General features: G+C 44.6%; 1 protein-coding gene and 1 long non-coding RNA gene across 6 annotated transcripts in view; one reads left to right on the plus strand and one right to left on the minus strand.

Annotated features, from left to right (window-relative positions):
• The window catches only part of LOC120985959, a 1,109,413-nt gene that overhangs the window by 518,493 nt on the left and 576,525 nt on the right, over window positions 1-14,395 (plus strand). The window lies entirely within an intron of this gene.
• AKAP13 (A-kinase anchoring protein 13) overlaps window positions 1-14,395 on the minus strand; it is a 230,781-nt gene that overhangs the window by 80,765 nt on the left and 135,621 nt on the right. For all 5 annotated transcript variants that reach the window (XM_040414184.1, XM_040414183.1, XM_040414185.1 and 2 more), the window contains 2 exons: window positions 9,688-9,763; window positions 5,155-5,282 (listed from right to left, as the gene is read on the minus strand). In XM_040414184.1, coding sequence (XP_040270118.1) covers window positions 5,155-5,282; window positions 9,688-9,763 — 204 coding nt within the window. The remainder of the gene's footprint in view (window positions 1-5,154; window positions 5,283-9,687; window positions 9,764-14,395) is intronic.

Below are 14,395 nucleotides of genomic sequence, written 5' to 3' on the forward strand. Positions count from 1 at the left end.
CTGAAAAACAGCCTGTTTCAGTTTAATCGTTATTTTCAATTAATTGAATGCTCAAAAAATGTTTTGTCTCACTCTCATTTCTTCTTGTTGCATGTTGAAGCTCGACTTGGAACCTTGTTAAGATCCAACAATGTAAAATATGATTTTTTGCCATTTTTCTAGTGGTCTTAAATGTTTGATCAGGACTGTATGTCATGTGCATCAGGTCTTATGGTCCATTCACATCAGCGTATCCATTTTGTGATCCTCAAATTGCGGATCTGCAAAACATGAATACCAGCCGTATGTGTCCCGCATTTTGTGGTCCCACCCTATGTTAGAAATACCTTTATTTGTCCTCAAAATAGACAATAGGACATGTACTTTTTTGTGGGGCCGCTGAAAAGGACATACGCATTTGGACAGCACGCGGTGTACGGTCGGCAGCCCCATTGAAATAAATACGGTTGTGTACACAAGGCCTTATACTGTACTATTTCAGTGAAGATTTCCGTCCTCCTGTGTCTTGCTTTCCTAGAACACCACCCCTTCTACAAGCATGGTGGCATGATCTTAATCACTAGTGGTAGCTTTCAAACAGCACAGACCCAATCCTCTCAGGAAGGGATGACCCCTTACACTGGAGCTTATAACAGGGAGGATAATGGCGTGGGAGCAAAAAGTGACCCTCTCTCATGTTTATTGCACTTAGCTAACCTTTTCAAAAGTCATTAATGTCTAAATGGTGGAACAAAATGCTTTCATCAAAATTCCTTGAATTGGGTCTGGACGCTTCAAAACATTTTCGCTGTAAACAAGTCTCCTGCTCTTAGCTGGTAGCAAAATACAGCAGGTCTACCAGCAGATGCTGGATATAAAGAATCAGTCTGATTCAGCATCACACAGTCCACATGATCTACACACCTCTGTCGTGCAAAATGGGAATTATTTCAGTTCCCAGTTACCTTAGTTCAGTCATGAATTTACATTGCAGGCACATGTTAAACCTACCTGAGACAGAAGGGGGTTTAGAAATGAACTGTAGTCCTCAAATGTCAATGTGTTGCAAACTTCTGTATCAAGACCCTAAGGAACCCTCTGTGCTCCAGAAAAGTGGTGCCAAAGAGTCACAGTTCTGTACAAGCACCATTTCCACAAAAATGTTGCAAGTTTTTGGGGATTATACTTCACCCTCACCACTATTCTATAAAGCGGATGGGCATGGGTGACCATGGGTTACTACAAATTATGGCAGATCTTTTATGATCTTTTCATGGTGCATCGCTGGACTTCATATCTACACCAGCTACAGGCCGGTATACAATAGATTTTCTGAAGCACGGAGGTCTAGAGATGCACCCAGGAAATTCAGAGGTCTGCTCTTCAATAAATTAGGCACATCTCACTCCATCGCAGAGGAGATCAAGACAGGCATATAAAGTGCCAATCTTGGTACATTTCTGGGACTCCTACTTATACCACGTACACTATGTCTGTGTATGTATTCATACTACAAAGACAGACGTGCATTTCAGGACATCCTACATTTTGCATGACGAAACTTTGAGGTACATTAGGGTACTTTCACACTTGCGGCAGGACGGATCTGACATGCTGTTCACCATGTCGGATCCGTGATGCGGCTATTTCACCGTGCCCCCGGGCAGCCGCTCCGTCCCCATTGACTATAATGGTGACGGGCCGGAGCTCCGGCGCAGCACGGCTTAAGGCCGCCGGACTAAAATTACTGCATGTCAGGTTTTTTTAGTCCGGCGGCTTTCTCCGTGCACCGCCGTGCTGCGCCACAGCTCCGCCCCCGTCACCATTATAGTCAATAGGGACGGAGCGGCGGCCCGGGGGCACGGCGAAATAGCCGCAGGACGGATCCGACATGGTGAACAGCATGTCGGATCCGTCCTGCCGCAAGTGTGAAACTAGCCTAAGAAGCACTATTAAACCATACCAATTAAAAGTATCTAATGACTGATGGCATGTTTACCAAAATGTAGATTTTTGACCAAATTAAACTGTATTTTAGAAGATAATCCTCTGCTCACCTTTTTTTGTATTCTCATTGGTATTTTTTACCACTTTATGATAGCACCAAGTATACTATGCTCACATCCCCCAAACAAAATTTATTTTTTTTGTACGATTTATATTTGCATGTATGCATTTGCTTAATGTTTGCTGAATGTTTAAAAGGGCATTAATCAGCAGATTTGTAGCTAGGAAACTGGCTGACTTGTTGCATGTGCGCTTGGCAGCTGGAAGTATCTGTGTTGGTCGCCTTGTTCGTATGTGCCCATATTGCTGAGAAAAATAGATTTTCAATATATGTAAATAAGCAACTAAGAGCAACGGGGGTGTTGCCGTTACACTTAGAGGCTCAGCTCTCTCTGCTACACCCTCTGCACTTTGTTTGACAGGGCCACATGTGATGATGTTTTCACTGCCTGGCTCTGTCAATTAAAGTGGAGAGGACTCGGCAGTTGCAGAGAGAGCAGAGCCTCTAGGTGTAATGGTAATGCCCCTGTTGCTCCTAAAGGCTGCATTGCATATATTTTTAAACATCCTTTTTCTCAGTAATGCGGGCACATATGAACATGGGACCAACACAGATGCCTTCAGCTGCCACGTGAACATGCAACAGGTCAGCCAGTTTCACAGGTACAAATCTGCTGACAGATGCCCTTTAAATACTTGAACATGATGATGCCAGGCAGTGGAAGGGGCAACACTAGGGCTGTTTTCATGAGAAAGCCCCATGGACTGGTACAGCCTCAAATATGTCGCTGTTTTCAACTCCGTTTTTTCCTTCCAAGGCATGTTTACATCACCACATAAAGGAGAAAGCATTGTCCCAGTATGTCTTGGCATACACACATACCGCACTGACACGCTCCAGATGCTAGCTCCATGTGCACACTCAGTCAAGTAGAAGAAATGGTTCTACAATGTCTTACTGCTAGCGAGGCTCCACTTCTGACGGCACACTGACTAATCTGAACTGCTGGGTCGTTCTCTGCCATGAATAGAACAATAACAGTTTCCATACTGTAGAAGAAAAGCAGCGACACCGGACGGGAAGTGATCTCACCCTGCGCTCATCCTTCTCTGAGCACTACTGATGCAATCTCTGCCTACAGGACAGACTCTTGTGAGGACACAGGCTGCACATCGATATGTACAGAGCAGGCCAAGACTATTTCACAATATCTTACAAAACAGCCACAATACAGCTAAAGCATGGCCACTTTCATGTTAGGATAGTGATGGCGATTAGGAGAGACTGGGCCTCACACCCATGACCTCAGGGAGGATCTGCACGTGTACAGATGATATCATGGTGTCTAAGCTCTTACTACAAAGATTTTCCGCTCACAGTAGAACGATCTTTTTCTCCTCTATAGTTAACACAACTTACACTTCATAGGTATCTTCAATCTACTTGTATTTTTCATACTTCTTAAAAGGGGTTTTCCAATTAACACAATTCAATCACCTATTTACAGGGTAGGTGATAAATGTATGATGGTTGGGGCCCCACAAATCATGAGAATGAAGGTCCTCGAGACCCCTTTGTGAATGGAGCGGTGGTCCTGAGATAACTGCATGCTCTACTTGGCAGTGTCAGAACACAATGAAGCAGTGGTCAGACGTGCACCAGCGCTCCATTCACATGGTGACTGGCATGAGTACCAGCGATCACCTTATCCTGTATTGTTCAAAGCCACCCCCTTTATTCATCCTCCATGTTAGGGCTCATGCACACGACCGTATGCCCTCCGAGACATACGGTCCGTGAGCTGGCCATATGTCCCGGAGCGGCATACATCGTGCGCACAGCATCATAGGTTACTATGATACTGTGTGCATCAGGCCGCCTACGGGACTACTGTCCTGCACTCATATGATCATATAACCTATAGTAACCTATGATGCTGTGCGCTCCCGTGCGCACAATGTATGCCGCTCTGGGACATATGGCCCGCATGTCTCGGAGGGCATACGATCGTGTGCATGAGCCCTTATTATTAGAACCTGACCTGGTTATTATTCCTGTGTCAGTCTTCTTCCTTTCCCATTTTTACCTGCAAGTATGAATCTCTGGCAATAAAAAGTGCAGAGAGTGCCGCGACAGTTGCAGAGAGATCAGAGCATTTTTCTCAGCAATGTGGGCACATATGTACAGGGGACCAACAGAGATGTCTTTAAGCTGCCAAGCGTACATGCGGCAGGTCAGCCAGTTTCATAGGTACTAATCTGCTGACAAATGCCTTTTCATCTTAAATTACAAGATCTGTATGACATGGGGTGCCCCCGATAAGGGAATGACAGACTATTTACAGTATGAGAGATGCTGATGGCATCTTATGTAGATTTTAAACAGCCACATTATAGAGAAGCCATTGCCAGTGGAAGAGCTGATCACAGAAAAATTAAATATTGTGTGTAAATCCGATAAGAATTTATGTCTACTTAAAAAGAGTTTCTAAACATCATTAAACTATGCAATTAAAAAGGTCTAACAATTAGAAATAAACACCCTTTTTTGCCCCGTCCACCGCACATGTAAACTGATATAGGTGTAAATAAAAAATAAATAAATAAATTAAAAGCAGCACTGTTTTGGCAACACAGGGAGGGACATTAGCTATGCCCTTAACGCCACTATTATTGTATAAAAAAGTCACACATTATGGTGCACACCATATGTGCGCCATAGTTTGCAACTTTTTAGGCTTCAGAAAGTGTTGAGAAAAGGGTATGGGGCTCAGCAGAAGGGGCCCCACACGGCCTGCAAGATTTACTATAATTGACACCAGAAACTGGAGTTTGGCAAGGCTGAAGTTTGCATCAGCCCCTGACTGGTGTAGACTTCAGATTCTGGCACAGGGCAGGGATGTACCTGAATCTGTCTCTTAATAAATCTGTCTCTTAATAAATTAGGCGTATCTCACGCCAGTGCAGGGAGACAAAGACTGACGTATGGATGCGCCAGTCTTTGATAAATCTCTTTTTTTGGATGAGACTTGGAAAAACCTGCGGCTATTGTAGTATGTGGCGGAGAATCCGCCCACAAAATCCAGCCAAAATTCAGTACTGTATCCACCCTGTGTGAACACATCCTAAATTTTATATTTATCCTCCAACCCTTCGGACAGGACTCACCTTTGTAAAGATCGTTTCATCCAGTACCTCAGGGGACATGTAGTTCAAGTCACTTGCAGGATCTCTTTTCAGTGTGTCCGGAGATGAATGTTCTGCCTTGAGCGTGTCCTCCACAAACTGGCTGCATTCTAAATGATCACAAGGAGGAGAAAAAAAACACTATGGATCACTTCATCTATTGGTCAGTCTTATCTAGGAAAATGCGACCCTTTTTCATAGGTAATAAAATCATTTTACTTACACAGAAGCCTCAAAAGGCAGCCAGACACCAGTAACCTAAAACAGGCCAATGATAAAGCCCTATATGCCAATGGAGCACCCCAGGGGCACATAGATATACCCTCTGCATAGAACCTACTAAAGAGCCATGTCAGTGCCCTCCTCGCTTCGTCAGGATAATCACATCTGCTTTCCCTGCCCCTTAGCCTTTGATTGACAGCTGATAGTTTTCAGCTGTTGAGCAAAGCCAGCAGGTGACTTGAGCATCTCTATTCCTGCGCCTGCTTTGCTGTACGCCGCTGCTAAGTAGTTTTTAGCGGCAAAATGCACAGGCTCCATTCATGGGAATAGAGGTGCGGGAATAGAGAAGACAGGCGCATGAGCGAGTCTTCGGCCGGCTTTGCTGAATGGTCTGTCAATCAGAGGCGAAGGGGCAGGGAAAGGGGAGCGTGGTTATCCAGATAAGGCGAGGAAGCCGCTGCCCTCTTGACTTCAAAATCTGCTGTTACATAGCGCGAGCAGGGGAATAAAATTTGTTTTTGAAGATTTTGGTGCATCTGACAAAGGATCTTTAGAAACATACTGCTGGCTTCTTTACTGTAAAGTTGGCGGCTTGGGAGACGTATTTTAGGTGACAGGTTTCCTTTAAGCCGGAAATATAAAAAAAAGGAAACCCTTTTAATAGTCACACCTTGCAGTAGTTCAGGTGGCTACAGCATCAGTATAGAAGCTTGTACTGGTCTAAATTTTCTGGAGGCACCTGACATTTAATGCAATTGGGCCAAATACCTATAACTATACATTAGACTACAACTTTAGTTCTTCCTTTGGGTTCACAGATTCTTGAACTGCCCCAAATTAAACCCTCAGTCCTGCTACATCTGTACAGACCCACACAGGGTCTGGAGACACAAAGGGGTTTTTAGTGAACCCTGTAAATCACTCCACAGGATGCACAGTCACACGAGAACACATTATCTTGGTCAGAGCCAGATTGGCCCCCACTAAACCATTGACACTCCTGTGGAAAATTCACAAGATCGATCCAGAGCCGTCACGATAATAATGAGCCAAACAGTAAATGGAAGCAGACACGGGGGGGACAAGAAGAGGAGGAATTACCATAACAACGACTGAGAAATTCAAATACATGGGACAACCGAGAACACAGCACAGAGTATAAAAGGAAAATAAAATCTACAAAACACCTAACCCAAACCCGAACTTCAGTGAAGAAGTCCGGGTTCGGGTCTGGGTACCACATTCAGTTTTTTATCACGCACGTGCAAAATACATTGCACCCGCGCAATAAAAACTGAACAACGCAATTGCAGTCAAAACTGACTGAAATTGCGTGCACACTCGCGCAGGTTCCCGCAATGCACACGCAGGGCATCCGGAGCAAATCCGGGACGCCCGTGTGAAAGGGGATACAAAAAGGAGAGGTACAAGTCTAAAAAATATTAAAGGGTAACGGCCATATTATTTTTCATTTGCTAGTTTATTAGAGCTAGGCATGTATACCTGAGTTTGTCGGTCAATGATTGGCAAAAGATCTCTCATTAATGTCCTCTGTCCCTTTCCACTGCTCCCTTAAAATACCGTTGCTAGGGCTTGTCTGTCTTCATTTTAGTATAAACAGAAAACAGAGGGCGGTCTTCCACACTGCATGCCTGCATTAGGCTTCAGAGTGAGGAGGTGTGTCTCTCAGTAATCCAATCTGATTGGCTGGCAGGGAGCTGCTGGCTACAGGTATATGTGAAGTGAGGGAAAGCAGTTTTGGCCTCAGGGAACTGGCAGAGGAGACATCTTGAGAAGGTCCTCATATTGTAAATGTTTAAACAGCCATAACTAAGAAAAAAATTCAAGGAAAACAGCTGTATGTGAAGAAGCTAAAGATTGCTTTATGTATAATGCTGCTGCAGCAGTAACATATGCTAAAATAGATTTTTTGATGAAAACACGACAGTTACCCTTTAACTTAAGCCTCATTCACACATCAGTGATTTCCATCAGAGATTGTGAGCCAAAACCAGGAGTGGAGCCTCTAAAGACATAAGGTATAAGGGCAAGATCTGCACCTGTTCTGTGTTTAGAGCCGAACCTGGTTTTGGTTCAAAATCAAATGATGGGAATCAATGACCAAACACTAACTTGTGAATGAGGCATTACAAGTGCATCACCTTGTACTGAACTTCCTAAAACAAAGTTCCTCAACTCCTCTCCTCAAGGAACAATCTGCCAGTCATGATTTGAGAATATCCCACCGAATGAATACCTGTGGTGAGTCCTCATGAATGGACACTAATATCACCTGCTCAATACTAAGGAAATCCTGAAAACATTACCGGCGGTGGTCTCTGAGGACCGGAGTTGAGGAACACTGTCCTAAAAGATCAATAGAGCTTTCTGAATTACATTAGTATGCTGCCTGGGAGCCCCTTTTGCCCACTTCTCCTGGAAGATTTGCTACAAGTTGTTTGGATGAGGCTTATTGGAAGCAAGTTTCAAATAGTGTGTTTTATCTGCCAGGACTCTTCATTTGTCTATTTTCAAAATGCTTTTGGGGATAGCAAATCACCTTGTGCATGTCTATAAGTCTATCTATAAAGAGGTATTCCGCTAGGTGCAGGTCCCACCTCAAGGAGCCACTCCTATCTCAAAAAAAGGGGCTTCTTCTCGCACCCCTGTCAATGGAGGTGTGAGAGGCTCTCCCTATGAATGGAAACAGGCGCCCTAGAGATTAAACATTTATGTCACTGAGACTGAGGCTCAGTGTTCTCATGTCACCGCTGAGGTGAACGATTAACAGGCAGTGGTCATGGGAGTGTATATGGAACAGAAGTGGGAGGGACAGAAGCTGCGGTGCTAAAATGGCAGGACTGTCAGAGAGCGGGTGCTTTTCTTGTTGTTTAAACACCTTCCAGGTGCTTTCTCACTTTTTGTTGTCGGACAACCCCTTTAAGTATGTTACAATTGGCTTATCTGGTATAGGCTCCGTACATGGTTTTTGGGGGATTATGATTATGGTTAATTATTGTAAATGTCTGTAAATGAATAATTGGGGCACACTTAAGGTGGATTTACACGTCCAGATAATCGGGCAGATTATTGGGAACGAACAGCAATCTGCTTGTGAAAAAGGTTCAGCCGCTAACCTGATAACGAGTGAAAAGATTGTTCATTGGGTGACATGATCATTAATGCAGGCACATCAATTATCATCATTTGTGGACAGCAGATCATGCTGTCTAAACCGAGATCTGTTGCCCAGAAACAATGAAGCTGTAGGAGGATGACCCATCGCTCGTCCTCATACTGTGGAGGTGATCACAGCATGTAAATGCAGCGGTCACTTCCAATTAACGAGCAGCTGACTGTCGGGAAGGAACACTTCCTTCCCGACAATCGGCTTTAGCTCTGTGAGTGTAAATGCACCTTTACTAATACTGTTTAAGATTTAGAGAGTGGAAATCTGTGGCAGGTTTAGAGAGTGGAAATCTGTGGCGAAAGCTGCCGGACTAAAAAACCTGACATTAAAAAAACCTGCCGGACTAAAGAACCTGCCGGACTAAAAAACCTGGCAGTAATTTTAGTCCGGCGGCTTTCGCCGTGCTGCGCCGGATCTCCGCCCCTGTCCCCATTATAGTCAATGGGGACGGAGCGGCGTCCCGGGGGCACGGCGAAATAGCCGCAGGACGGATCCGACATGGTGAACAGCATGTCGGATCCGTCCTGCAGCAAGTGTGAAAGTACCCTAACACACTTAAGGAGCATCCTGGTAGCTTAAAGATATCCCTTATTCATAGGATAGGGGGATAACTATTAGATTGGTGGGGGTCTTACCACTGGTACCCCCATGATCATGAAACCAAGGGCCAGCACCACGCAGGGACCCTTAAGTGAATGGAGTGGCAGGTTGAGCATGTACACTGCCTCCCCTTTCATCTTTATGAGACTGCCAGAAATGGCCAAATTAAGCGCTCAGCTATTTCCGGCAGTCCCATAGAAATGAATGGAGTGCCAGAGCCCAACTTCCAAAGTTGATAATTTCTGGGAGCCTGGCAGGGTTCCTTGAGATCGGTGGGGGTCCCAGTGGTAGGATCCCCACCTATCTACTAATCATCCCTTATCTTGTTGGTAGGGAATAACTTCAAATTACTGGAATATACCTTTAATAAATGTGGCGCAAGGCATGTAGGTTAGCTCTTTTTGGCAAATTCTGGCAAATTTAGATTGGTAAATCTCCTGCACTGAATTTACCAACACCTCGTCCTTTTTTTCAGTACTTTTGTCATGTGACAATTAACCTACCTTTGGTGTCATTTGTCTGCTTTGGTTCAAGAAGGACTGGATGTGGACATGGGGTTAGGGAGCAGCAGTTTTTAATCTGAGCGGGAAAAAAAATAAAGAGTCAAAACATTAGTAAAGTGGCTTAAACAGGAAACTATGCACACATTGTGTATATATTGCAAGCATGCAAAAGTAGTAAACTTCTTTTAATCCAGAAGTCAATAATCAGAAACTCTGATAATCCAGTACCTATGGATTATGTGGAATTTCACAAACTCAGAAAATTGATGCATTCTGAGCGGATCCGCATCCACTCAGAATGCATTGGGGCTGTACGGATCCGTTCGGGGACACTTGTGAGAGCCTTCAAACGGAACTCACAAGCTGAACCCCGAACGCAAGTGTGAAAGTAGCCTAACGCAGCTATCATATAAGTCAATGTTCAGCTCTTAAAATAAGCCTTGAGACATGACTAGAAAATTAAATAAGCCAGCACCTCATCTGCAGACAGCTGTTTTGGGGTGATTGCCCCTCATCAGTGCAGGGCAGAGAGTACTGGCTTAACTGGTTGAGAGGCCTGTGTCCGGGTCAGGGGGGAACTAACTCTCCTTAGGCAGAGAGCACCTTAATCAGTGTAAGGGTCCATTCACACGTCCGTGTGTGTTTTGCGGATCCACAAAACACGGACATCGGCGATGTGCGTTCCGCATTTTGCGGACCGCACATCGCCGGCACTTAATAGAAAATCACAAAAACACAAATGCAACAGCACTCTGCAACCAGCACTCTGCCCTGCCTCTATGCTGGATGTTGAATGAGGCATTAGTGTACATTTTGGCCAAAGCGTAATAAGCCACTCACCACGTCAAGGTCGCCTCTATGAGTGGTCCCTAACACTAGTTCCTACCTGTTTATGGGCCATGATAGCCACACAAAGTCCAGAGAGCGCAGGTACAGCATGCACGCCAGGCACACTCTGCTTTTAACCCCGTCCGGTGCCGTGACAGCTTTCATCGGATCCAGGGATGCAAGTACCAACATGCATGCTGAGCCCACTATATACTTCTCCTGGAGCCAAATGGCTACTGGTAGGCGCTGTAAAAGCAGACTCAGTTTTATACTGACTTTAAAACCAGCCTCCAGGGCAGACTAACTGGTCAGGTGTGCATGACTGCATGGAGATCGCCACGCCTCCAATATATACTATACTATATAAATTGCGGATGTGTGAATGGACCCTTAATCCAGATTTCCAGAGGAGCATGTATTGCCTAAAAGTCTCCTTACACTGATTAAGGTGCTCTCTCCCTAAGGAGAGTTAGTTCCCCCCTGACCCGAAGCTTTTCATTGTTACTAAGCTTGGGGTCCTGGATTCAAATCCAACCAATGACAACATCTGCATGTTGTATGTTCTCTGTATCATTTGTATGTTCCAATGACTATAAAAGGTGTCCGGGGCCCGGTACTTTATCAATCGAAAATGGCGACACAGATGCGAATGTAGCATTACGGCAAGTTTCTGGGTAGGTACAGTGGTAGGTACAGTGGTTGCAAAACCTGCACTCGAAAAACATTTTTATGCGGCTTTGAGCGCAACATAAACTAGTGACAGAGGCCCTGATAAAAACTCTGGGTCACCACTATTAAGCAGTTGAAGAGCAAGCCGAGCGCCGGAGTCCGCTCAATACAATGTCTTGATGTTCATGACCTATGCTGTCCTTGGCTTTGGCTTTAAAAACTGCATAAAAAACCTGAGTGGGGACAACTGGCCTAAAGAGAACATGCCCTTTTAAAAATGGGTTGTCCTAGGTGGGATTAAATGTTAGGACAGCGCCTTCAGGTGGACATCAAACAACTGAGTCTCCTCCCCTGCTGCCTCCACAGTATATCATTTTATATAGCACATGCACAAGTGTCAAAGAGCACATCAAGCGCTCCTGATCCCCTGAAACTCCTATGGCAATGGGGGTAGCACACAACATAGCATGCAAAGCTCTATTGTGTGCTGCCCATTGTGTCTCTTCTAACAGGCACACCTTATATACGGTATTGCGTCTTTAGAACATAGAAATAAACAAAAAGATTGATATCATTCCAAAACTTACAACAAGAAGGCTTCCTACTGGCGAACTGTGTCCAGCGAGAGGCATGACCTCGACACTAGCAAAACTAAGGGTTAAGGCTCATGGAGGACCCAAGTATAAACATCTCAGCATCGATAGGCTTAATAGCTACTTATCCCAAAATGCCACAGATATGACAGCAAGTTTCCTATACTTCCAGCATATGGTTTATATGACAGGCAGCCAGCACAGCCCTATATGTACAGTGCCAGACACACTGCCAGGCTCCCAAAAACCGTTATGAGTGGAACATTCCCAGACTGCACTGATTGCCTTCTGACCGGCTAAATTTAGACGGCAATGAATCATTGTATTAATAAGAAAAATTAATACCAGGATTCTTCAGGAAACGCACGCTTCACTGCTCAACTGTGTTACAAAAGAAAGCAACTCTCACAAGCTGATGTTTGGATAGTATAAAAAGCTAAGTAAACTGTATAGAACACCGCTCCATGGCCTCACATGAAAACACAGGACAACCCGCTTCCCAGATTTACTCTGGCCATAGACACAGCCACCACTACGAATTTGATCAGCTATTCAGCGTACTTGTCATGGGATCACAAGACCTTGAATTTAATGGGATAATTGAATTCACTGCAATTTCAACATTTTGAGTAAAAAAAAAAAAAAAAAAAAGAAGAAGAAAACTGGATGATTGGCTATTGCTAAACCCATTTAGCTCAAAACATATGTCTGCAGTCAGATTTCGGATTCCCGGGATTGACAGGTTGCCAATACAACAAAGCAAAACCAAAAAAAATGAAATAAAAATGAGAACCATGAAACAAACAAAAAAAAAAAACACATATCTGAAATAGCAAAAAGCAAAAGACTTATGCACATCATTACCTTTAAAAGCACCACATCGGAGCGGTCAACACGGCCAACTTTGGCAATGTTGCACAGGCTATACCGTCTTTTATGCCTCTCGTACATTTTCCTCGTTGTGAATAAAGAGTGAAAAGAAATGAAGCCACAGTGTCCTGGTCAGACCGCTGCACCGGCTCTTCCCCCTCCTGCACCAAGAATCACAACATCACCGGTTTCCTCGACAGGAAAAACACTTCCACGACAGATATGAAACGGACATTTTCTCCACAGAGATAAAATGCAATAATCGCACAGCACCACCGACCGTGTAAATGAGCTACAGATGCCCAGCAGAAAGCCGCCTCTGAGGTGCAAGTGTGCAAACAAACTCTGTACGTCCAGTAAAGCCTGGAGTCACAGCAAAATGCAAGTTATTGTCTAGACGTGACTTCAGCATCTCATTCACAGGCACACAAAAATGAAGAAGAAAATCCCGTAAAGTCTCTCTCACATCCAGGGCGAGATATGTTTTGGAAGTGAAATCTGAGACGCTGCTGTAGAAGCCTTCAAAAAATCTTCACCATATTCCGCTTGAAGGGACCCCCCTTTTTTTTTTTTTTTAAATGTGCATTATTCCCAATCACATTTCTCCACAGGAAAAGAAAAGCCACTCCTTTGAGGACGTCATCTTTTGCCTTTTCCACTCTGCCCTGGCATTCGTCAATGCTTGACTCTTATTCCCACAACATAAAGAAGTTCAATCCAACGTCTTGTGGGCACTGAAAAAGGGAGCCTCAGAATACAGCTGCAGGGCACAGCTGGCATTACCCCCAGTGCATCTCAGCACACAGGAGACAACACGATAGTAAGAAAATTAGTATTTTTCAAATACTGCGGCTGCTCCAGCCTCGGAGGAGAAGACTTCTGCCAAGCCTCCGTATGTGGAGACTGTGATTCATGCAGACGAAAGAGGAAATCAACTAATATTCTTGGAAGATGAAAGAAGAAGTGCATAAAGACTAGTTCTGGATAAAGTCTGTAAAATAGGAGCGGCGGCCCTCATGCATTTCTCACAGTCATTTTCGTGACAGGACTCTGCAAGCCTTACTAATTTGCTTCTGTCAATGCATTCATTCACATCAGCTGGGGCCCATGAAGTGACCCTGCCACATGGTTTCCTGTATTCCGACTGTTCCACCCTTTCCTCCCCTCCCTGCCGCATCTCACTCCTTGTATCCCTCTCATGGGACAAGTAGCTTTCCATAGAGCTTTTAGCCACACTGTTCGTGCTTATAAACGGAGGCCTTGGAATGGAAAGAGAGGGGGGTACTCAGTAGTGCACACAGGTTTCTCAAGTTAATCAGCAAGGGAAGGAAATTTAAGGGCAGTCACTGAACACTTTCTTCCTTCAGCAGCTAATGAGCTTGGAAAAATGACCATCACAGCCACAGACCGTGCATTTTGTCTGCCCGTGCCACCACTTCACGCACATGAAACCATTCCCAGATGTCTTAAGTACTATGACCCATTACTCTTTTCTCTTTCGGGATATACAGGTGAAGACCAGCAATTAGCAGTAATCAGCTTGTAGTTACTCTGGTTTGTTCCCAATAACCGGCCCATGCAGAGGCACCGCCGAACAGCTGACAAATTTAGAAAAACGCTCGTTTGTCGGGTGATCACACTCAAAATGGCTCTGTCAGCAGCCCATCTCTTAGGTAAGCTAACGGGGAACAAACTATTGTAATAACGAAAGTCTATGCATCAGCCCATGTTAAAGGAACTTTAAAAAA

This window comes from Bufo bufo, chromosome 1, assembly GCF_905171765.1.
Source record: "Bufo bufo chromosome 1, aBufBuf1.1, whole genome shotgun sequence".
NCBI lineage: Eukaryota > Metazoa > Chordata > Amphibia > Anura > Bufonidae > Bufo > Bufo bufo.